This window comes from Nycticebus coucang, chromosome 1 (assembly GCF_027406575.1).
Source record: "Nycticebus coucang isolate mNycCou1 chromosome 1, mNycCou1.pri, whole genome shotgun sequence".
Taxonomy (NCBI): domain Eukaryota; kingdom Metazoa; phylum Chordata; class Mammalia; order Primates; family Lorisidae; genus Nycticebus; species Nycticebus coucang.
The window spans coordinates 96,493,217-96,518,371 of record NC_069780.1 but is presented as its reverse complement, the minus strand read 5'-3'; the positions used below and the strand labels follow the sequence as shown (position 1 = coordinate 96,518,371).

At 41.9% G+C, this 25,155-nt stretch overlaps 1 protein-coding gene across 9 annotated transcripts; it reads left to right on the top strand.

Annotated features, from left to right (window-relative positions):
* The first annotated feature begins 677 nt into the window (after positions 1–677).
* Positions 678–24,942, top strand: F11 (coagulation factor XI). 9 transcript variants are annotated; one of them, XM_053584093.1, is made up of 16 exons: positions 678–813; positions 4,807–4,911; positions 7,547–7,602; positions 9,935–10,097; positions 11,549–11,655; positions 12,294–12,453; positions 13,989–14,098; positions 14,426–14,585; positions 16,565–16,674; positions 16,765–16,927; positions 17,012–17,118; positions 21,050–21,218; positions 22,474–22,649; positions 23,500–23,595; positions 24,203–24,342; positions 24,625–24,942. In XM_053584093.1, the coding sequence occupies exons 3-16, from the start codon at positions 7,548–7,550 to the stop codon at positions 24,784–24,786; spliced, it is 1,878 nt and encodes a 625-aa protein (XP_053440068.1). In that variant the 5' UTR covers positions 678–813; positions 4,807–4,911; position 7,547; the 3' UTR covers positions 24,787–24,942. The 9 variants fall into 9 exon arrangements, with proteins under 9 accessions (XP_053440068.1, XP_053440111.1, XP_053440078.1 ...); XM_053584103.1 differs by lacking the exon at positions 4,807–4,911 and having other exon boundaries at positions 708–813; XM_053584085.1 differs by lacking the exons at positions 678–813; positions 4,807–4,911 and adding an exon at positions 6,167–6,470.
* Positions 24,943–25,155: the final 213 nt, after the last annotated feature.

The following is a 25,155-nucleotide window of genomic DNA, read 5'->3' as shown; positions in this document are numbered from 1 at the left end:
CCAACATGTCTGTGATCACCACACAGAAACCAGGTCGCCTGAGTCAGTCCAGTTTTGTCAACATAGACACAGAACGAGCCATTTATTTACACAAGATTGCACAATCTAAGCAGAACATAGAAAAGTGAAGTTTTCTAAAAGAGATCGAGTTTCCCCTTCCTTCCTCAAAGACACGCTGTGTGGGAGAGAGGGGTAAAGCCTGAGGGGCCCACAGGACCAGAGCCAGGAGGTCTGGGTTACGAACAAACCAGACCGTGGGAGACTGAGGAGTTAAGCATTGACTTCAGAACTAAGCAGCTTTTGTAAAATGTAGTTAGATTCCATTAAATGACTTTAAAAAACACAGTTGGGTTTTTATCTTTACTTGAAATAAAGACACTGGTTTTTACTCTGTGTGGATGTGTTTTTATTTATTTTTATCATTATTATTATTTTTTTTTTACAGTTTTTGGCTGAGGCCGGCACCCTACTCCTTTGAGCCACGGGCACTGCCCGTGGATGTGGTTTTATGTTTAGCAGGACAATGATGAACAACAATGAGAAAGTTTCATCTTAGGTTTTGATATTGATCATTCCCAAGGGTGTTTGAGCAGAACTTTGAAGTGATTGCAGCGGCAACCTTTGGCCTCTGGTAGGCAGAGAACAACCTAGTTTGGGCAAAACAGTGAGGAGAGTTTGGACTGTGGACCTTTCCTAAGGTATCAATTGAAAGTCGCCAATCTGAGAGCAGCTGGACTGGCTGGAATACTGATTGCTTGCCCTGTGTTCCCGAACAGGGGGGCCCTTCAGACAGAGCCTCGTAGGACTAAACAAGTGAGATGTTAGAATGACTTTAACCTTGGGAAGAGTGAGGGGCGGAGCGGGCTTCTTTGGCAGTTCCATCCAAGATGGGCTGGTGGCAGTGTCCCCCCTGGGAACTGTGTCCACTCTTGACTTGTGGTTACTGTGTGCGTGTGGGACACCCGGCCTGTCTGCTCGCCATCTGGATCCAAGGCTCAGCGTCTGTCTCATTCCTCACACAGTGTGAGAGCCCTGTAATGTAAACTTAAAACTTTCAGTTATTGTTTATTGAAAAAGAAGCTTTAAAAAAATGTGTTTCTGTAGCTCAAGCAGCTAAGGCACCAGCCACATACACCAGAGCTGGTGGGTTTGCATCCAGCCTGGGCCTGCCAAACAACAATGACAACTACAACCAAAAAAAATAGCCAGGTGTTGTGGTGGCCGCCTGTAGTCCCAGCTACTTGGGAGACTGAGGCAAGAGAATTGCTTAAGCCCAGGAGTTGAAGGTTGCTGTGAGCTGTGATGCCACAGCACTCTACCCGGGGCGACAGCATGAGGCTCTGTCTCAAAAAAAAAAAGCAAATGTGTTTCAGAAATTACTGTTTGTCAGGCTCGGTGGCTCACGCCTGTAATCCCAGCACTCTGAGATGCCGAGGCAGGATTGTTTGAGCTCAGGAGTTGGAGACCAGCCTAAGCAAGAGCAAGACCTTGATCTCTACTAAAAATAGAAGAACAAGCCAGGACATGGCAAGCTACACCCTTCTTCTGTTAAAAAATTTTTTGATAACATTTGTACATCCTTATGGGATACATGTGAAATTTTGTTATATGCATAGCATGTGTAATGATCAAGTCAGGATTCAGAGTATCCATCATCCAAGTATTTCTCATTCTATGTATTGGGGATGTTTTGAATCCAGCTATTTTTGTTTTTGAGACATTCTGGTCACCCTATGGTTGAGATCCATGGCATCATAGCTCACAGCAACCTTAAACTCTTGGGCTCAAGCAATCCTCCTGCCTCAGCCTCCCGAGTAGCTGGGACTTCAGGTGCCTGCCACAACGCCTGGCTAGTTTTTCTATTTTTATAAAGATAGGGTCTTGCTCTTGGCCAGGCTGGTCTCCAACTTCTGAGCTCAAGGGATCCTCCTGTCTTGGCATCCCCAGAGTGCTGAGGTTTCAGGCATGAGCCATGGTGCCCGGCCTCTTCTATTTTGAAAAATACATCGCCATTAACAATAGTCTCCCCACTCTTCTGTCAAAGGTATTCCTTCTGTCTAATTATATGTTCGTTCCCACTAACCAACCTCTTTTCATCCTCCTCCCCTCTATCCTTCCCGGCCTCTGTAACCAGCATTTTACTCTCGATCTCCATGAAATCCTCTTTTTTTTTTTGTTCCCACCTACGATTGATAACGTAATGACCTCCAGTTCCATTCATGTGGCTGTAAATGAATGAACTCATTATTTTTTGTAGTGTCCATTGTATTTTTTGATTGAAAACTTTAATCAATTTACATTTTTTTACTGCTCCACCTTATTTTGAGCATACAAAGAATTAGTTACAATGTTTGCAACTGTTAGGTAGAGTTCCTGTTATAACTGTGTCTCACCACTCACTTCCAAGAGCTGTGCCATATGCCCTGACATCATGCCCATTAAGTAGGAGCTCACCAATTCCCCTCCTACTTCCATTTCCCCCTCCGTCATTCCCCTGTTCCCCACCTTGAACTGAATTGAGTTTTTCTCTTATGTGAGTCTGTATTAGATACTACTGGCTTCACAGAAGTGTTGAGTACATTGGATTCATACATCTCTATTCTTGAGATACTTTACTAAAAAGAACATGTTTCAACTCCATACAGGTTAATACAAGATATAAAGTCTCCATCTTTTTATGGCTGAATAGTACTTCGTGGTATAATATACCACAGTTTGTTAATCCATTCCTGGGTTGGTGGGCATTTAGGTTGTTTCCACATCTTCGTGATTGTAAATTGAGCTGTGATAAACATTCTAATGCAAATGTCCTTGTGATAAAATGATTTTTTTTTCCTTCTGGGTAGATGCCCAGTAGTGGGACTGCAGGATCAAATGGGAGGTCTAATTTGAGTTCTTTGAGGATTCTCCATACTTCCTTCCAAAGAGGTTATATTAGTTTGCAGTCCCACCAACAGTGTAAAAGTGTTCCCCTCTCTCCAGCATCTGCAACTTTGGGACTTTTTTGTTTTGTTTTATTTTTTGAGACAGAGTCTCACTATGTTGCCCTGGGTAGAGTGCCGTGGCGTCACAGCTCACAGCAACCTCAAACTCTTGGGCTTAAGCAATTCTCTTGCCTCAGCCTCCTGAGTAGCTGGGACTACAGGCACCCACCACAACACCCGGCTTTATTTTATTTTATTTTTTGTAGTTGTCATTTGGTGGGCCCTGCCCGGCTTCGAACCCGCCAGCCCTAGCCGCTGAGCTATAGGCACCAAGCCAACTTTGGGACTTTGTGATGTGGGCTATTCTCGCTGGGGTTAATGATATCTCAGGGTGGTTTTGATTTGCATTTCTCTGATGATTAGGGGTGATGAGCATTTTTTCCTATTTTCCTAGCCATTTGTCTTCTTCAGAAAAGGTTCTGTTGACGTTTCTTGCCCAGAGATAGATGGGATTGTTTGCTCCTTTTTGTGGTTTATGTTATGTCTTTTTTCAAAGGGGATCTTGGTAAGAGGGAGGAGCTCTAAGAGTTTTTGTTGATCATGGCCGTGAAGGATGGGGGTGTCAGGCACAGATACCTTTGTGTTCTTCCCTGTCCCAAAAAGGTGGTTTTAGGTTCCAATATGCCCAATGATCCTTACTCTGGCTTCCACTTGGTGTCTGTAAACTAAATTCCAGATTCTTGCAGAGATTTTGCCTTATAATTTCCTGATGTTCTTTGGGTTTCAAATGTTCAAAAACCTCTCATTTCTCTGGAAAATACAACTTTAAGATAAAAGTACTATCAGAATTTTAAACTGCAATGCATTCATTGAAAAGAATTTTCTTTTTTTTTGGTTGCAGCCATCATTGTTGTTTGGCGGGCCTGGGCTGGATTTGAACCCGCCAGCTCAGGTGTATGTGGCTGGCGCCTTAGCTGCTTGAGCCACAGGCACCACCATGAAAAGAATTTTCAATACAAGAATACCTTTGGTTAATTTGAAAGAAATATTGGTTTAGGGTGGCACTTGTGGCTCAAAGGAGTGGGGTGCCGGCCCCATACGCCAGAGATGGGGTTCAAGCCCAGCCCTGGCCAGAAACTGCAAAAAAACCAACCAACCAACAACAACAACAAAGAAATATTGGTTTAGTTTCATTGAGTTAAGACTCTTATTATTTTATTTGAATAGACAAAACTATTTTAAAATCCTGATACTATTTCCAGGACTTAAAGGATTTCACTAGCTAAGTCAAGTTTCAGAAAATATTATTTGGCTTTCCAAGGGAACACTTAGAATCTTTCTCTTTCCCTTGATAGGGTTGGAGAGTTGTCATTGTCTTCTTTTTATTGGGGCTTAGGAAATGAGATGGAGTTTTGTGGAGAAAACAATACTAGAATGTAAGGACCTTTTGTAATCTCACATATCTGTTTTCTATGAAAATCTTTCTGGGTATGAATTTGCCATTCTATGTTTGAGCCTCCTAAAAGGCAATGCAACAAATATATGCTTGTGTGTAACTGGAATGTAGTTAACTTCAAATAGGAAACTCGAGATAGCACTCACTAAGGACTCTGTACACCAAAATAGGTCACAATAAATCAGTAAAATGATGTGAGTGTCTACCTTCCGCAGAGAATATCACCGTAATTCTTTGGCATTTTACCTGAAGACCTCAGTGCAAATCCCCTTACAGCTCTGATCGAAAGAACAAAATGCTGACTTCTCTCTTCACACAAACTCCAGTCGGGGCAGAGTTTCAAATTTACCTTGACTTTGCTAATGAGTCCCTCATTCTCTTCTTCAATAAGTTCTCTCTTTCGCCCTAATATTTCCCTTTCTGTAGGAATTTTGGAAAGGACGGTCCAGTGTTCCACATCTTGGGTCATCTTTCCACTTAGGGAATTGGCCACCAGGGACTGAATGTCCTACAGCTTCAGAAAGTATTCAGGTAAAGTCCAAAGCAACATTACTGCGGTAGGAAAGGGGACAGCCTCTCAATGTCCCCAAATACTGCAAATGCTCAAAGTAAAACTGTGACATTTTCTGGGTTCCAAAGATCACATTCACACGAGCACACACCCCTGAACAAAGTACAGTGTTTCCTTTGTACACACTATCTCTAATGGGACATATTTGGCATTTTATTTCTCCCCTGGTCTTCCAAATATGTTTTAAACTCATGATTCCATCTGTAGACACAAGGTCTCATCTTGTTTTTCTGGGGAAACTGGGAACTTTCTGTGACTCATCAAAAATTGTCTTTCTCTGAAAGACAATTAAATCAGACATATTCAAAGCCCTTTTCTTGTCAGTTTTCAGAGGACTGCAGAGACATCCTTGGGGCTGATTAGTGCCTGATGTTACAAATGAGGAATCTGAGGCCCAGAGAGATGCAGTGACTTGGGCCAGGACCTGCAGGCAGCTGGCTCCAGGGCACAGGCTGGTTTCTGCTCAAGTTACACAACTATTAAACTAATCAATAGGTCTCGGTAGCAGAGAACCTGGATTATCATTCCTTGTATAGCCCGTTAGATCCTCTTCAAGGTCAATGGAAAAGTTCTTAGCAGAAATATAAGTATGTGAAACACCCCAAAATCTTTCATCTATAAACTACAAGTCCTACCACTAGAAGGCTCCCCCAAGGCAAAGATAATTATCCTTCTGGGAATCAGCATTTTTTTAATTGCTCGTCATGTTACTTCGTAGCTCTCCATGTATGCCTTAGTGTCCCAAGTTCAAAATAAAATTAAGAAATAAAAATTCTATATTTTTCTGTTTCAAGAAAACATTTAGACTTTCAGCGTTCACAAGTAGAATAAAAAAACTTGGTTCCTTAGAATCAATCACAGCTGCAGAGGCCCATGAGGGGATGACATTATATAAAACCAACCCCAGAGAGCCCGTGTAGTCAGTCCCCACTGCTTCTTTCTATCCCCCAGCCCCAGAACTGAAGGCTTCTAAGTATATGAATTTATATTTTATATTCTACAAGCATGCACATTTTTTTTTCTTTGCAGGATGATTTTATTATGCTTCAACTCAAGTCCATCGCACTTCTTGTGTTTTCCTTTTAGAGACTCTGGGGTTCAATTTAGTCTAAAATTAATGGTTAACAGCTGAGTTAACCACACCATGTTCCACAGTGTGATTAAGCATGGCTTTTGGCCAGCAGGTATATTGCCTGACTGCTAAGGCACATGGGCAAATTCAAGTTCTCCAGCTATCCCTGTGTGCGTCACTTGTTTGAATATGTGATAAAAAGAAAAAAATAAGGCTAACGTATTGAAAAAGCAAGCAAGTTTCAGATGCATTTCTGATATGCAGAGATTTTAAGGACTTTCACAGATAATGTTTTACAAAGAGACAACGTTACACAACATTGGAAACCAGTAAAAGTAAATATTAAAGTTAAGTGAACGTTACCTACACAAGCTTGCTTAGAGGAAGATGAAGATCATTTTAGAAGACAAGAAATATGCCTATTAAGAACTGCAGCAAATAAACAAGGTGTGTTCAGGTATGGCTTCAAAAAATAGTTAGCATTTCTCGGAAGTAACTATGCCTTGAAATGCCTTTTTCTACCATGGCTATTTAAAAAGATTTTACAATAGAAAATGATTGATTACTAAAGGTCTGATTTAAAAGTTTAGTGATATGTAATGTCCATAACCAGTCTGAGAGGAGAGGCAGAATGAAAGAAGAATTATTCTTAAATTAAGAAGATGTTCAAGAACAATATTGAAAATCAGAGGTCTTGTCTCGAGGACAGGTCAGTGTTTCACAGTCTGATCACAGGGAATAAGTGTTTTTGTAAGTAATTGAGATAGTCCATTGACAGATTTGCAGCAGATTTTTAAAAACAGAAAATCTCTTAAGTAGAAAATCATTCCAAGTTCTTTGATAGATGTGGATATCACAAGAGAGGCCTCAATAATAGAAAAGTAATAACTTGGGAAAGGAAACACAGATGGAAAATGGGCCAGGGAGAGTGGCCAGATGGTGGGGCAGAGAAGGAGCCTATTAATCACCATCGGCGGCCAGGTGCAGTGGCTCACGCCTCATCCCAGCACTCTGGGAGGTCAAGGAGAGTGGATTGCTTTAGTTCAGGAGTTCAAGATCAACCTGAGCAAGAGTGAGAGCCCATCTCTACTAAAAATAGAAAAAATAGCCAGGTTTAGAGGTGGGTGCCTTGTAGTCCCGGCTACTCAGGAGGCTGAGGCAAGAGGATTGCTCAAGCCCAAGAGTTTGAGGTTGCTGTGAGCTACAATGATACCAGGGCACTCTACCCCAGGGTGATACTATGAAACTCTGTCTTAAAAAAAAAAAAATCATGATGTGTAGGTGGGAGGGGGGAGAAGAGGAGAGGGAGAGCACTCCTTCTGTGGAACCATGGAAGTGTTGAACACTGTACACACAGCTGCACCATGGAACATCCTAGGATTTGGGAAACAGAAAATTCAGTTATTCCAGGAGCTCTGGAAACATTATTGATTGAACTGTTCTTTCCTTCCCTGTTTCTTACAAATCTCAGTGTGAGTAAACATTTTATGTTCTATAAACATGCACTTTTTTTTTCTTTGCAGGATGATTTTATTATATCAGATGGTACCTTTCCTTTTATTTGCCTCGGTTTCTGGTGGTAAGTTGAGCTTCATCTTAAATGTGGACAGGGAAGAGCTTGGTTTCCTGACCTTTAGATTGAAAAATAAGGGGCCATAGGCTCAGAGAGGAAACCTACACCACACCTCTAAGGAATCCCATGCCATCCACTCCAGGGAGAAGAGTAAAATGGTTTTTATTTATTTTCTGCTCAAGGCTCCAGTGGTTTTCAAAGCAGGGAAGGAAACTGAGGTGAATGAATTGCTCATAATAGTAGGAATCTATGCCTATGTCTTCTACCTGTATAACTCATTTAAATGATATGTAGCAGCAATATTAAAAAGCAGGTATCTCAGTTTGCCTCATTAATTGTCAGTTTTTCCATAAAGGAGTCAACTCAATGCAACATATACACACACAGTGGCAATTTTTATGTAAATATTCATACTTACTTTATACAATCCAATAATTTAAGACTGCTATTAATTCTCCTAAAACTACTAAAGTTGTTTATAAACACTTACCCAGTATTCAGTAGGTTATATAGTGCAAGTATTATTTAGCTCTTGGGTTCATTCTTTATTTAAAATAAAAACTTAAGCCTTTTTTGAAACAAAAATAACATATATTACATTTAATTTCTACTACTATGGGTAGCATTTTAAACACAGTAAATTCTTTTTTTTTTTTTTCTGGCATATATGAGAACTGACAAATCTCAGTAGAGATTTAAAAAAAACAAATTCCACTCAATACATTAAATTGTACAGTTCATCGATCTAGAGATGGATGGTGTCGATGGTTGCACAGAAGGTAAATTAAAAATGGTTGAAATGATGCATGTTTTGTTATATATTATCACAATAAAAAGTAAAAATAGTTTTAGAAAATCGATATACACAGAATAAAGATTTATAAAGTTCTATTGATGATACAAATTCTTAGTAAATTGGAAATAGAGGGGAATTTTCTTCATCTGTTAAAGCATATTTTAAACAAACAAACAAATGATCCAATACATCCTAGGGAACTATTGAAAGCTTTAAGACCAAGAATACCCACCATTATTTCCATTAAATATTGTACCAGAGGTCATAGGCAACATAGTAAAGAAAAGAAAGAGAAAGAAAAGGTAAAAGATTAGAAGGAAAGAAATTTTCATTGTTCACAGATGATATGATTGTGACTTAGAACAATTCAAAATAACTACCACAAAAATTACTTGAGCCAATACATAAAATTAGCAAGACATCTGGATACAACGTCAACATACAAAAAGCACTTTGCTACTTCACAAAACCAAACAGATTAACCAGTCTTTACTGGCACTAGAAGCTATATTTACATTTTGAAAATCAATGTGCCATGTAAAATTAAACAATCCAATTAGTAGGGATATGTAGTATGTTCTAAGAAAATAGCCCACATATTAAATATAGAAAATCTATTTGATTTGCCAAATAATATTCTTAAAAGTAATTGTTCTTTTCTTTTTTGAGACAGAGTCTCACTATGTTGCCCTGGGTAAAGTGCTATGGCATCATAGCTCACAGCAACCTCAAACTCTTGGGCTCGGTGATCCTCTTGCCTCAGCCTCCTGAGTAGCTGGGACTATGGGTGTGTACTATGCCTGACTAGTTTTTCTATTTTAGTAGAGATAACGTCTTGCTCTTGCTCAGGCTGGTCTCGAACTTCTGAGCTCAAGCAATCTACTCGCCTTGGCTTCCCCGAATGCTGGAATTATAGGTGTCAGCCACCATGCCCAGACAAAGTAATATTTTAATATAGTATAATTGCTTTGCCCCAAAGGTAGGATTTCCATGGTGGATGGGAATGTTTTGAAGTGACAATAGGCTCTCATGAATGGGAGGTGGCTATACAGATTGTTTGGAAGCAACAGCAAGCTTGGGGGAGGATGTCATCACACCCAGGGCCATCAGATGCTATGAAAAATGATCACTCTGGGGTCTTCGTTTCATATGAACACTGAGTTTGAACACAAAGAAGCAGTTAGGAAGGAGAGGACCAGCAGACCCGTTCTAGACATCTGTGTGGATCCTATGTTACTAATAAAGATGTTACTAATAAAGAGCTGAATAATGATTCAGTTACCCACAAAACACTCCTTGTCTCCAGGAAAATCACCTGTCAGCACAATTCCACTGAAGCCAATGGACTGTTTTACGATTGTCTTTTCCATTTGAGATTGTTCATCCAGTAAACTAAGATAAAAGCATTGACTGCCTTGATTTCCAAAGTCAGGCCTCTATCCTGTTAAGTAGACCTCCTTGCTTTGCTTTTATGAAATTATCATCTAATTAGATATGTGCCCGCTAAAACCAACATAACCTGTGCCACATCTTGTGTCACAGAATGTCTGACTGAACTGCTGAGAGACACCTACTTTGAAGGAGGAGACATCACTACAGTTTCCACACCAAGCGCCAAGTACTGCCAAGTAGTCTGCACCCACCACCCAAGATGCCTGCTTTTCACGTTTATGGCGGAGTCGTCATCTGAAGATCCTGCTGAGTGGTAAACGCATCCACGTCTACCCAGACAAAACAGATTTTATTGGAGGATTACTATTATACATTCCACCTCCCATTTTGTAAAATTGAATAGTAACAATTAGAAAATAAATTGTCCTCCAAATGAAAATTAAATATTACAGGAAACAATAGTATTATTTTTAGGCAGACTAGGGGGAATAAATTTGCCTCTCAGGGCATCTCAATATTCCAGCCTCTCTGTAGTCTCAATATTCATGGTACATTTTCTCTTTTTCTGTACTTTTATGTGTCTTAACCATTTTGCTCTTTTGTTTTTTATCAGTCATCATTGATGTTTGATATGATTTAAACTGGAACTTCCCTCAACTATTTTATTAGGAAACAATGAAACATTCATAAAAATAATTAAAAAAAAATAGTTCAACCATGATCTGGTACCACCAAGACTCTGTGATTTTCACTTTTCTTACCTATGTATGTAGACATGTTTAACCATTTGAAGTAATTTTAAAATGTTCTGACACTTCACCCCTAAATACTTTGACATGCATTATCCTACACAAAAGACAGCAGAAAATTGACAGGAATTCCTAATTTAAATGAATTATAGTTTCATTTGTCCCAAGGCAAAATTAAGGATAAGTGCTTATATCATCATTTAAAATGTAGCCATTTTAAAATAAAAACATCATTCCTAGCTCATGGGCTATACCAGGTTTTTTTCACCTTTTTTATCTCATGGCACACTTGAACCTATAGTTAAATTTCCAAAGCACACTTAAATTACATTGATCAAAAAAAGAGAGTTAAGAAAAAGAATATACTTACAATGCTTTGAATTTCTTTCGAAAATAATTTAATGATCTTTAAAATTTTTTTTGCGGCACACCTAAGGTTCTCTGCAGCACACCAGTTGAAAATCACTGGGCTATATAATAACAGGCATATTTTTTTTTAATGTATTTTAACAATAGGTCACAGTTTGCCCACTTGTGTTTATTTCCTGTTAGGAAGGAGTATGTGTGGTCTTTGGAAACTGTAGGGATGCTGAAAAGAAAAACAAACTCACAATCTTGCTAAGAAAATAACTGTTTTGGGGGCGGTGCCTGTGGCTCCGTGGGTAGGGCGCTGGTCCCATATACCAAGGGTGGTGGGTTCAAACTCGGCCCCGGCCAAACTGCAACAAAAAAATAGCTGGACGTTGTGGTGGGCTTCTGTAGTCCTAGCTACTCGGGAGGCTGAGGCAAGAGAATCGCCTAAGCCCAGGAGTTGGAGGTTGCTGTGAGTTGTGACACCACCTCACTCTACCAAGGGCGACAGAGTGAGACTCTGTCTCTAAAATAATAATAATAATAATAATTGTTTTGGCATGAGATGGTTTGCCTCTTTATTTTTCTCTTTCTGCACTGGCTTTTAAGACTCATTATTTTAAAACATAAATTTCCACCCAATAATTTTTTTTTTTTTAAACAGGTTTACTTGTGTCCTGAAAGATAGTGTTACAGAAAAACTGCCAAGGGTGAATAGGACAGGAGCAATTTCTGGGTATTCTTTCAAGCAATGCTCACACCAAATAAGTGGTAAGATGTCTCGTTAGCATTAATGAGTACTAGTGGTTGTGATGTACACAGAGAGTTGCATCAAATATGCTTTTTGTGGCTACAAAATAAAACACTGCTATATGGAAATCGTCTCCCCTAACAAAGTTCTTTTAGTGTAGAGTGAAAACTAGCATACACACGTGTCCATCCACCGCAGGTGCACAGCGTGCATTAAAGCGTCTTCACCTCGCAGAAGGACGTATCTTACTACTTCTGTTCTCACCATTCGTATATTTTCTTCCTCCTTCCCAGCCTAAAATTTTACATGAAAGTCTATATTAAACATATCAATTCAAAGCAAAAGTAGCACATATCAAGGCTGAGGTGACACTTGTCTCAGTAGCAAAATAGACACTTAAGTAGTGTAGTGATCGGTGAAGTTAGGAGAGGAGCAGCTAGGTCAGAAAATCTAAATGCGAAGGTTCAAATCTGCTGCCATAGAAGAAGGACGCTGGCATTCTTTCACTGTGAGAATAGGAATTTCACAGATTAAAATAAAAACAGAGAGAAGTGGGTAAAAAAAGGGAGGAAGGAGGATGGTGGCTGAGGCAGAAACACGGCCGTTGTCCCTGGAATCTAGAGGCCGTTGTGCCTGTGATCTCTGCTTTTATTCCCAGCATGCAACAAAGACATTTACGTGGGCCTGGACATGAAGGGCATGAATTACAACAGCTCTATTGCCCGGAACGCTCAGGAATGCCAAGAGAGGTGCACAAATGACATCCACTGTCACTTTTTTACGTATGCGACAAGGCAGTTTCCTAGCGAGGAGCATCGGTGAGTTGAACCCCGTGACATCAGAGTAGCTGACAAAAAGCAAAGGGGTGACTTGGTAACATTATTTTGCATTAACATGACGCCAGAATTTCTTTTAACTCCTAAAAGGCATTTCTATAATAAAACTGGCAGTTTTCTTTATGAAAGAGTACATTTAAGAGTACCCCAATTCAGGGTGGCGCCTGTGGCTCAAGGAGTAGAGCGCAGGTCCCATATGCCAGAGGTGGCGGGTTCAAACCCAGCCCTGGCCAAAAAAAAAAAAAAAAAAGAGTACACCAATTTGGATGCATTTCATTAATGGTAAGGAGCTTATCTTTTAGTAACACTGTCAGAAAAAATACACACCCTTAACCTGAGTCCTAGATAATCGTAAAAGCTCTGCTTATTTATGTATGTATTCATGTATTTATTTATTTGAGACAGAGTCTCCCTCTGTGCCCAGGGTAGAGTGCTGTGGCATTATCACAGCTCTCAGCAACCTCCAACTCCTAGGCTCAAGTGATCCTCCTGTCTCAGCCTCTCAAGTAGCTGGGACTATAGGCACCCACCATCACACCTGGCTCGTTTTTCTATTTTTAGTAGAGATGGGATCTAATTCTCACTCAAATTCCTGAGTCCGGGAAATCCTCCTGCTTCAGCCTTCCACAGTGCTGGGATTACAGGTGTGAGCCACTGCACCTGACATAATATTTGGGTTTTAACTGTGGATTTTAATATTCTGTTCTCTATATACACAGTAAGGAAGTAAGTAGAAATCAAACAAAGCATCAAAGATTTATTTCAAAAACAACAATGATAAAAAATCCCACAACTCCCCTCCCCACTCCCCCCGCCACTAGTCATTAGTCTTCTGTGGCTGGCTTTAGTTTGGCTCAGATGACATCTTTTATATGTAAGACTCAACACAATGTGGCCAGGTGTGGTAGCTCATGCCTGTAATCCCAGCACTCTGGGAGCCAAGGTGGGAGGACTGCTTGAGCAGGAGTTCAAGACCAGCCTGAGCAAGAGCAAGACCCCATCTCTCCTAGAAATTAAAAAAAGAGCCAGGCTGGGATGACAAATGGGCTCCTGTCATCCCAGCTACTCGGAAGGCTGAGGCAGGAGTTTGAGGCTGCAGTGAGCTAAGATGACACCACTGCACTCTACCCAGGGTGACAGAAAGAAGACTTTGTCTCAAAAAAAAAAAAAAAAGTAAAAAGAAATTTCTTTTAAACTTACAATATGAACCACAGGCAGAAAAAAAAAAAAATGGAGGTTTTATAAAATAGTTAAAGCAATAAAAAAGACAGGGCTGGCAAAGCCTTCCACTCAGACACTCCCGCCCTTCCCAGCCTGCCCACCCAAGGATGAAGAAATAAAGTCCACGAAGGGCACAGGCGCCCCAGGGGCCCAGTGGGTGCTGGGCCGCCAGCCCGGCCCTCAGCCTCTTCCTTCCCCAGAACGCTGCGTCATCTCTCTCCAAACAGCACTTTCTTACCTCCGGTTTCTTCCTCCCTGCAGTTGGAGGAATGACGCTTTTTCCTTTTCTTGCACAGTAACGTGTGTCTACTGAAGTACACCCCAACTGGGACGCCCACACGAATAACCAAGCTCAGTAAGGTGGTGTCTGGATTTTCGCTGAAGTCCTGTGCCCTTTCCATTCTGGGTAATTATCATTTCCTTAATGTGGTAGTTTAACTACTAAATACATACCATGCCAGTGACCCCAAGAGTAGATCTAACGTAGGATGGCAGCTTGTGGTCACTCGGGAAGCACCCAGATATCTTTTTCCTGCTTTGTGTGATGGATTTCATCATATCCTACATAGGAAGAGCTTGTATCTAAATTTTGAGTTCAAAATAATCTGTTCTTTTTTTCTAAGTTAAAAAAATTTAAAAGGTCTTGGGATAAAGTTTGATTTTTCATATGGGGTTTATAAACGCTGTGACGGGAATTTCCGTGATTCCGCTGACACTGTGTCTCTGTCCCCAGCCTGCATCAGGGACATCTTCCCTGGCACGGCGTTTGCAGACAGCAGCATCGGCAGCGTGCTGGCTCCAGACGCTTTTGTGTGTCGCCGCATTTGTACTCATCATCCCAATTGTTTGTTCTTTACCTTCTTTTCCCAAGAATGGCCAGAAGAATCCCAAAGGTGAGAAGTTATGGTCAAGGGTAATTTGTTGTCTTTTCAAAACAGATGATCAAAATCCATCATTAAAGATTCTGGCCCAGAGCAGTGGCTCCCTCCATGTAACCTTAGCATGCTGGGAGGCCGAGGTGGGAGGACTCCTTGAGCTCAAGAATTTGAGATGAGCAATGTGAGACCCAGTCTCTCCTACAACTAGAAAAACTAGCTGGGCATGGTGGCAAGTACCTGTAGTCCCAGCTACTTGGGAGGTTGAGACAGGAGGATCACTTGAGCCCAAGTGTTTGAGGTTGCTGTGAGCTACAATGGCACAATGGCATTGTACTGAGGGCAACAAAGTGAGACTCTGTCTCAAAAAAAAGAGGATTCTGAGTAACTAAAAATTCAATCCAAATGTCTACATAGGATAAAAGTTGCAAAGGATTCCTAGCTCCTCTCCCCACTTATCTCCACAGACAGACTATAAATCCGGAGTTCCTGAAGCCTCCTGTTTTTCTTTAGCTTATGGAGGTCTCTGCCTTCTGTAGGGGAGAGTTGTCTAGTTCTAAATGGAATGAAGAGAATAAGAATGGCCCTTAGGAGGCAACTCTATCCAATGCCCTGTTTAAGATCATTGAAACATGAGCAGAAGGAGCTGGAAATTTAAGTTTAGGAATTAAAGAAGTGGGTGGTGGCTCATGCCTGTAGCCCCAGCACTCTGGGAGGCCAAGGCAGGAGGATCCCTTGAGTTCAGGAGTTTGAGACCAGCCTGAGCAAGAGAAAGACCCCATCTCTACTAAAATAGAAAAACTAGCCAGGTGTGGTGGCAGGTGCCTGTAGTCCCAGCTACTCGGGAGGCTGAGGCAAGAGTATAGCTTGAGCCCAGGAGTTTGAGGATGCTGTGAGCTATGATGCCATAGCACTCTACCCAGGGTGGCAGAGTAAGACTGTCTCAAAAAATAAAATAAAATAAGATAATAATAATAAATTCATAAATTAGAAAGATGCCTTTTTAATTTGCAATTTTGTGTAATCTCTGCCCTTTTTTTCTCTTATTCCCTTTTATAATTACCAACCAGTACCTATAAGAAGGGTGATACATTTGATCTTTAATACAGAGCGTGCTTGCAACCTGACTGCTACCAGCCAAGACTCAGTTATTTACATTAAAAATTAATTAAAACTAAATAAAACTAAAAATTCATGTCCTTGGATGACTTAGCCGCATTTTAAGGCTTCAGCAGTCCCACGTGGATGGCACAGATATAGAACATTTTCATCATTCTAGGATGTTCTTTCAGGCAGCTTTGCTTTAGGATGTGAGTTTGTGCTACTTAGGAAAATTCACTCCCTTCCAGAAGGTGCTGTCTGGGTAGGAGTTGCAGTGAATCTCACTTTTCCCCTTATAACTCTGGACAGGAGATTTGTAGGCAGCATGAAAATGCTTGACTCCTTGAGATAGATAGGCTGGGCGAGTTCACAGGAAGGAAATACAAAGGGAAAATACCAGGAACATTGGCAGTAAAGCAAACTCAGAAAATTTTTACCAAGCCAAGTGGTTTACTTTTGAAAGTATGTCTACACCAGCGGTTCTCAACCTGTGGGTCGTGACCCCTTTGGGGGTCGAATGACCCTTTCACAGGGGTCGCCTAAGACCATCCTGTATATCAGATATTTACAGTACAATTCATAACAGTAGCAAAATTACAGTTATGAAGTAGCAATGAAAATAATTTTTTGGTTGGGGGTCACCACCACACAAGGAACTGTATTAAAGGGTTGCGGCATTAGGAGGCAACAGGAAGGTTGAGAATCACTGGTCTACACCCATGGATCATGGTGTGACTCAGAGACTCCAGAAGTGAATTCCTTTCAAAATGGGAAGATCGTCGCTGCTGAGTGCCAACATGAGCTGGCTTTACCTTCTCTAGGCGCAGTAAAAAGGTTTTTTCCCTTTGATATGTCTGATGCAATATATTTATATTTCCCCCTCTTTTTTTGGTTAGAAATCTTTGCCTCCTTAAAACATCTGAGAGTGGATTACCAAGTGCACGCTTTAAAAAGAGCAAAGCTCTCTCGGGTTTCAGTCTGCAGCACTGCAGACACAGCGTTCCAGGTGAGTAGAGAGGGTTGACTCTGCATGAGGCCAGCAGACCCTGAGGAGTGCTAAGCCCACATCTCCGCTGACTCGTGACCTGCTGTCTAGTTTTCTGCCATTCTTCATTTTACCACGACACTGATTTCTTGGGAGAAGAACTGGACATCCTCAATGCGAAAGGTCATGAAGCCTGCCAGAAAATGTGCACCAACGCCATCCGCTGCCAATTTTTTACCTATTCTCCGTCTCAAGGGTCTTGCCACGAAGGGAAGTAAGGCACAGTCAACGTTCCATAGGTGCCTTTGTCTAACTTGTGGGGTGCATTATGTTTATATCATTTTGTTTCCAACTGCAGGGGTAAATGTTACTTAAAGCTTTCTTCTGATGGATCCCCAACGAAAATACTTCATGGGAGCGGAGGCATCTCTGGGTATACACTGAGGTTATGTAAAATGGATAATGGTGAGTAGAATGTTACTTGTAGAACAGACATCTAAAGGAGCATCCTGTACTGGATAGGTTGTAACTAAGAGTGACCATAATAGCCACAGAGGGGTGAAAAATCAAGAAATTAACAAATTTAGCAATCATCTAAATTTTCTATTTGTGCTCCTATTACCCAAGCTGACCATGTTTTAAAGGTAAATATTGGGGCTTGACTAAACTCTACATTGCCTACTACTAATTGGATATGTGTTTTAATTTGACCCATCTATACAACTGGCATTTCATGGCGAGAACCAGACCGAGCCAACCCTCTTGTATCTGCTTCTTGTTATCAACAAGGATCTTATTGTTCCTTATAATCAAAACATCACACAACACTTGGTTTGTCAAATTACCATTTTCTGCTCATTGGCTGATTTTTAAGTAAAACATAAATAAGATCATATGTTTGAAAAACTATGTATTTGCTTGTCTCTACCCCATAACAGCTGATTGGATCAGAGGTTGACTTCAAATCCAAAAGTAGTTGATTCATAGGTTGCCAGCTTGTGTCCTGGCTTGAAATGATGGGCTGGGGACATGATATTTTTGTCTGGGTAAATATGTACCAAGAGATGAGGAGATTTCCTCGTTGACCCTGGGTTGAGGTGTGTCCATGGTGACCAAGAGCAGGACAAGAAAGCACAGAAAGCAGGCTGGGAGATAGGAGAGGTTGGAGCAAGATGTGTAGGCAGAGATAAGTCTAACAAGCCAAAGAAAGAGACTGAGAGACTAAGAAAGTTGGAGAGGCCAAGACATAGAAAGACCCCAAATCAGAGAAAAATATTGGTTCCCTTTTAAGTTCATGTGAGGTCCTGCTCAAGTTGAGCTCCTGTCTTTCAATTCATCTATGGCTCAATAAATACCCTTCTCCTATAAAAAAGAAAAGAAAAGAAAAACTGTATTTGGCAGGGCTGAGGTGGGAGGATCCCTTGAGCTCAGGAGTTTGAGACCAGCCTGAGCAAGAATGAGACCCCTGTCTCTAATTAAAAAAGAAAGAAAGAAAGAAAATTGATGTATCTATTTCAGAAATATTGGAGTACCCTGAAGGGGCTTCATTCTTTTAGATTCCCTTCAAGAGTTCTGTAAACTTAGAGATTTTGGCAAAAGTTAAGGCAGAACTTATTTGTAACAAGTGTGGCAGGGTGGAAATAAAAAAATTGTCTCGTGTGACAACCCCTAATGCCCTGTCCCCATTGCCATCCCGTACCAAGGAAACAGGCGTGACACGGATTAGAAGTACCAGCTTGCAAGAGGCGGGCTAACCTTAAATGCAGGGTAGCCCCAAGCAACCTCCCAACCTCCGCAGTAGCTATTTATTGAGAGGGTACAGGACAGGTGAGGAGAGTATTAGACAATGACTGCGTGCTTAAGAATTGCTGAGGGCTGGGGCTCTCTCTTCAGGACTCCAGAGGATGATTAAGCTTTAACACCTGAAAATGAGTTGCCTGAGGGTCCGCCCCCAAATGCAAAGCATCTCGCTCTGAGGCCCTCTGCTACCTTCCCCCGCCCCCTTGTGTATTCAAAGACATTTCTGGATAGGCAAGGGAGAAAATTTGCTGTTGATTATTTCTAGCGTTCTCCTCGCAGAGGAGCTTTCTTTCCTGCTAAGCAAAGAAACAAAAGGGCACTTGAGTTAACAAAATTACATCAGCGGAACGAACCAGGGTTATGAAAGAATTCCAGTTTTTGCGCTTGTGTTACTCTAGCCAGACTAGGCATAGGGGGAGATATGCCCTCTTTGTGCTAATCACTACCCAACAACATGCCTCAGGCTGACCAGTAGGGTCACTGATGCTTCCATAGGAAGTATTAACCAACACCCGAAGCTATTTGTCCCTGGCACCCAACTCTAATGAATGGACAACAGTAAGCATAGAATGTTAAGTGGGGACAGGGCTGTACCGATGAACTCAGACCCTTTCTAAGCCGAAGTCTGGGGGAGCAGTATGATTTTCAGATGGGAATGGGGGGAAGGTAAAGATCAGGTGCCCAACTGAAACAGATATAAGCCCAACAAATAAAATTCTCTCACTTTCGCGGACACCAGTATAACCATCACCAGGAACAAAAAGTCTTTGTTATTGGTGACTTCAATAGAGCCCAGAGGACAGGTTCTGAGCTTACCTGGGGCTTCCTGTTCAGCCCAGAATGATGGAACCCTGTAGTCTAGATTATAAAAGACCTATAATGACATAAGAGTTACAATAAAAATCAGATCAGCAATGTTTCCATTCCAGTGGCCACTTTCTGAGCATAGTAGTAAGAAATGTTTTGTAGGCAAAGAGAATTGTTCTAAGGGACAGACCCCATAGTAGGAGCTGTGAATTCACCTCCCGGAATTACCATATAACTTTATTATTACTGATTTTCATAAAGCTACATGTAACCACAGTTCTCAGACTGTTTACTGCTAACTGTCCAGTAGCATGATGTATTATGAGTTCAGATGTGACTAATTTACTCAACACAGAAAATTTCAGCATCTTCTTTAAACTGAGAAACATAAGAGAATGAATTACAAGAGATTTGACATGTACCCACACGAGGACTTTATTATTTATAACATACTTTAGCTAACGGTTATCTAGTAATTTCCTTCAGCATTGCCTTCATGCCAACTTCTCAGTTGGAAAACTAGAAGAATTTCCCAGAAATTCTAGAACATGGCTAAAATCTTCAAAAGGACCTTCTAATGTCCACTCTTGAATGAGAAGGCATTCCCATTCCCATACTGTCTGGGTCCTGTGGCAGATGGTGGCTGGGCTCCAACCTGGGAGTAGAAAGAGAGGGGACTGAAAAAAAAAAAAAGAAGAGGGGACTGTTGTCCTGTCCAGGGCAGCCAAAAGGAGAAAGAACCAGAGGCATGACTCTGAGCCAAAGTCCTTGAAAGGCAACAAGGCTGGCCAAGAGACCCTCAAATTGTCAGCAAGGCTGAAGGGTGGAAGAGGCTCACAAACAAAAGGTGTGTCCTGGTTTTGACATGGATAGGACAGGAGTGACTGAGAGCCAAGCTTGGCCTGAGTCGAGGGAGAGGGGAAAATTAGGTAAAAACAGCCCCTGAGTGGAGGGAGCCCCCCTTTTCTTCCTAGCAGAGTCCCCACATTTAAGCAAGCCTCCCCTGGGACTTTCTCACTCCCTGGCTCTGACATGGGGCTTGAGAAGTTGCATTTCAAGGCCAGGCGCCTCACGCCTGTAATCCCAAAACTGTGGGACAGTGGTTCTCGACCTTCCTAATGCTGCAACCCTTTAATACAGTTCCTGTGGGTCGTGACCCACGGGTTGAGAACGGCTGCTCTGGGAGAACCTGGCAGGTGGATCACTTGAGCTCAGGAGTTCAAGACCAGCATGACAGAGTGAGAGCCTTTCTCTACTAAAAATAGAAAAACTAGTAGAGCACGGTGGTGAGTGCCTAATCCCAGCTACTCAGGAGGCTGAGGCGGGTGGATCACTCAAGCCTAGGAGTTTGAGGTTGCTGTGAGCTGTGATACCACATCACTCTACCCAGAGCCATGAAGTGAGACTTTGTCTCAAACAAACAAAAACAAAAAGAATTTGCATTTCTACCATGTTCTCAGGGGATGCTTGTAGGTCTGGGGACCGCTCTTGACACCCACTGCTTTAAAAGAACCATCACTGTTATATTTTAGCAGAGGATCAGAGGCCTGGTAGGACCATCCAAGGAGGGCAGCGTTCTCTGCACATGTAATTATAAGGTGACTTAGTCACTGCCATTTCCAGGCACAGGTTTTGCTTTGTCAGTGTGACCATAAAATCTCCATAGCTCAGGGTCATGGTAAACTCTTGGACTGAAGGGAGGTTTTCTTCCTTTGGCTCCGGAAGGAGCTTACTCACCAATGACAAAGGAAGACGTTGGAAGCTACTCACTGCCTTCTTTCTGCTGTAGCATGTACAACCAAAATCAAGCCCAGGATTGTTGGGGGAACCGCGTCTGCTCCTGGAGAGTGGCCGTGGCAGGTAGCACTGCATGTCACGTTGCCCACCCAGAGGCACCTATGCGGGGGCTCCATCATTGGGAACCAGTGGATATTAACAGCTGCTCACTGTCTGTACGGGTCAGTACCAGTCCACCATCTCCCATGTGCATGTGGTTCATTTATTTCTTTAGTGGAGGAGGAGGGAGGAAGAGGCACTCATGGTCTCCCAGCATCAGAGCAAGTGCAGTGGTGATTACATACTGTTCCACCGCCCAGTCTCGTGGGTTCCCACCCTGAGAGGCTTTCTGGTTATTGTGCGCTAAGCATACCACCTTCTGTGCCTTGTTCTGCATGTTGGCCCAGAAGTAAACTCACAGAGAATTTCCCATTCTCTGAGTCCAGTATCCCCTGGACTCCCTCTCTATCTCTCTCTCTCTGTGTAAATACAGAAAAAGTTCATTATGTACCCTCAAATTGAGTTACCTGCATAGATCACTTTCAATGTTGGTCAAAAGTAAAGGCTGTAGGCTGAGCATGGTGGTTCACTCTGGGAGGCCGAGGCAGGAAGACCAGCCTGAGCAAGAGCAAGACCATCTCTACCAAAAACAGAAAAACTACCCAGGCATGGTGGTGGGCACCTGTAGTCTCAGCTACTCAGGAGGCTGAGGCAGGAGGAGCACTTGAGTCCAGGAGTTTGAGGTTGCTGTGAGCTATGACGACGCTGTGGCACTCTACCCAGGGTGACAGAGTGAGAGTCTGTCCCCTCCACCCCCAAAGTAAAGGCTCCAATGGGGGAATGTACATGTCCCCAGGGGTTTTAGTTGGCCAGACTTCCTCATTGCCAGTTTAGTATCCTTTGAGTTGTTTCCAGATACAGTTTGGTGTGTTTTAGTTTGTTTTTTAACCTTATGCAGCATATTCATAACTCGAGGATACATTTGAGATCAATACTTCCCTTTACCTTTTACATTTGGGAGAACAGAGTACCAGGAAGTCCAGGTGGAGTTCTCAGACACAGCTGGTTGGTGGCAGGGTTGGGAGTAGACCCAGTACCCTTCGAGTGTGTGTGTATGTGAGAGAGTGAAAAGTGCATTCACTCACTTTTTGTGCTCACTATAAATAATAGCTTAGCATCTTCTTTTTTTTGATTTTTTTTTTTTTTTATTGCTGGGGATTCATTGAGGGTACAATAAGCCAGGTTACATTGTTAGCATCTTCTTTATAGGGCAAATGTGTGACCGAAAAAGTCTTAGAATGAAATCACTTTTTCCACCTAAAAGTTCACCATTGGCAGAAAATATTAGTAATAGCCAGTTAAATAACCACTCAGCTCAAAATGTTTGGGAATTACTTGGTAAAGGAAATTTCCTTCCCTCTGTTGTTTGTTCCTTAGGCTGGAGTCACCCAAACTTTTGCGGGTGTACAGTGGCATTTTAAATCAATCTGAAATAAAAGAGGACACACTTTTCTTTGGGGTTCAAGAAATAATAATTCACGACCAATATAAAATGGCAGAAAGTGGGTATGATATCGCCTTGTTGAAACTGGAAACAACAATGAATTACACAGGTATGTAGAGTTGTAATTGGAAAGTTACCTGTGATGGTGACCTAGAGAAAAACGTTTATCACCATCTGATTCATGGCCTGACCCTACCAGTCTCTTCCCAGTGTCATCATGAAGGGGGGCTGGGCTGGAGGATCTAGTTCCATCTGTTAAGGCTGAGAAGGTGGGTGAAGAGATAAGATTTCCTCAGGCTTCTTCAGTTGCATAGGAATGACATAATTTTATAGTCTATTGCAATGGAAAGATAATTTAGTCTAATATCTCCCTTTTAGGGACAGAAGAACTTAAGGTCACAGCAATTGAGACACTTTCACAGAGTGCCCTGCTTAGTGGGCATGAAGGAGTCTGTGGGGAGGGTTGGCTTGCCCTGGGCTGTGTGATATGTAATGCTGAACGTGAGGAACGAAAAGGACTGCAGGGGCCAGGCACAGAGGTTCATGCCTGTGATCCCAGCACTCAGGGAGGCTGAGGCAGGAGGATTCCTTTAGCTCAGGAGTTCAAGACCAGCCTGAGCAAGAGCAAGCCCCTGTCTCTACTGAAAATGGAAAAACTAGCCAGGTGTGGTGGCCAGTTCCTGTAGCGCCAGCTACTTGGGAGGCTGAGGCAGGAGGCTGGCTTGAGCCCAAGAGTTTGAGGTTGCTGTGAGCTATGACACTATAGCACTCTACCTAGGGTGACAGAGTGAAACTGTATCTAGAAAAGAAGAAAAAAAAAAGAAAATACACTGCAATAAGGCAGAAAGCATCTATAATAAATTTTTAAAAAGCACAAAGAGTGTAAAGTGGAAGAAGAGAGTTTCTTCTGGAAAAGACGTTTTGCTTCTGAAAACTGAACGATGATTTTTCAAATTTAGATTCTCAGAGACCCATATGCCTACCTTCAAAAGGAGATCGACATGTAATATACATGGATTGCTGGGTGACAGGATGGGGGTACAGAAAATTAAGAGGTAAAAAATGACGTTTTTACATATGCTGCACCCTAAAAAGAACAGAACCTTCTCTGCTCTGTCAAGTCATGTGGTAAATGCAGTGAAACCACAACATCCACTTGCAGGGAGGGTATTAATGGGGCTGGAAAGAGAAAATTACTCAAGTGAAGATGAAACGACTGTGTATGATTGGGAATTTTAAATATGACTAAATCTCTTTAAAGACTACTTTTGCTTAATGAAGTTTAATGTGGAACTCAGAACTTTTCAGTAAATGTTCTAGCCTGTTATCCAGTTACTTTCTCTGAGAAGTAATTCCACTTGGAGCCATAATTAATTTTGAACTTAATTAACATTAACAAAATGGTGCCTGCACTAGTGGGCATAACGTCATCTTTACACTTGTAAAAGGTCTGAGATGTTAGTTACCCTAATGTTTTTTTCTTTCTGGATTTTTATATAGGTATGAATTTGATTTTAAGCATGTACATAAATACATACAGGGCGGTCATAAAGTTCATGTGCAATTTAAAATAGTTTAACATAGTGAATTGCACACGAACTTTATGTCCACCCCGTGTATAATATATAGTTAATCACTAACCAAAAACAAACTGTTTTTTAGACCAAATACAAAACACTCTCCAGAAAGCCAAGATACCCTTAATGACAAATGAGGACTGTCAGCTGAGGTACAGAAGGCATAAAATAACCAATAAGATGATCTGTGCAGGCTACAAGGAAGGTGGGAAGGATGCTTGTAAGGTAAGGGTCTTTTCAACCCACTGAATATATTCAAAGGTTTAATGCACTTTAAAAAGCAGCCTTCTGCCAACCAGCAAAGGACACAGTGTACTTATTTTACTTCTTCTGAAATCTGAAATCAATTAGTCATTTTTGACTAAATGAAAAAAAGCAATCACCTTCTACAAAGTGCAGCAAAGGGCCAGGGTAACATTTTAGTGGAAATCGTTCTGAGCAAAATGCATCTCAGATGGAAGTGTCTGAACTGACCTGTGCTCCTTGCCTTTTCTCCTCTTGCCACAGGGAGACTCAGGGGGACCCCTGTCCTGCAAACACAACGAGGTCTGGCACTTGGTGGGCATCACCAGCTGGGGCGAAGGCTGTGCTCAAAGGGAGCGGCCAGGTGTCTATACCAACGTGGTTGAGTTTGTGGACTGGATTTTCGAGAAAACTCAAGCAAGGTGAATGCCTTCCCAGGAGCCACTGGGCTCCCTGAGGGGTGACCAGATTATCCCCTGAAAGAGGTTCTGGGCCACTGTGCTTCCTCAGTAACAGGCTGAAGGGGCTGGACATGTGTGAGGAAACATCAAACCCAAACAAAGTTTTATTTTCAAAACTCCAGCCTGTGGTAACCATGGTTTGTTTTCAGCGTCCAGTCTCTTGCTTTTGTGATCACACTTTTTCTGAGCCCAAAAAACACTGTAAGGTGATGTTTTTGAAGACTGACATGTAGACTGATATACCAGAAAAGAATCAGATAGTGGCACCAAGGACCCAGGAGCACTGCTAAAGGAAACCACTAGAAAAGATTTGTTTGGGGGGGATGAGGGGGGG

Bases quoted from the DNA above. Each gene is read 5' to 3' on its own strand.
- F11 (XM_053584093.1), top strand. From the start codon at position 7,548: ATGATTTTATTATATCAGATGGTACCTTTCCTTTTATTTGCCTCGGTT. The intron at 11,656-12,293 runs GTAAGATGTCTC...TTTTATTCCCAG, and splicing joins ATGCTCACACCAAATAAGTG to CATGCAACAAAGACATTTAC. The intron at 14,586-16,564 runs GTGAGAAGTTAT...TTTTTTGGTTAG, and splicing joins TGGCCAGAAGAATCCCAAAG to AAATCTTTGCCTCCTTAAAA.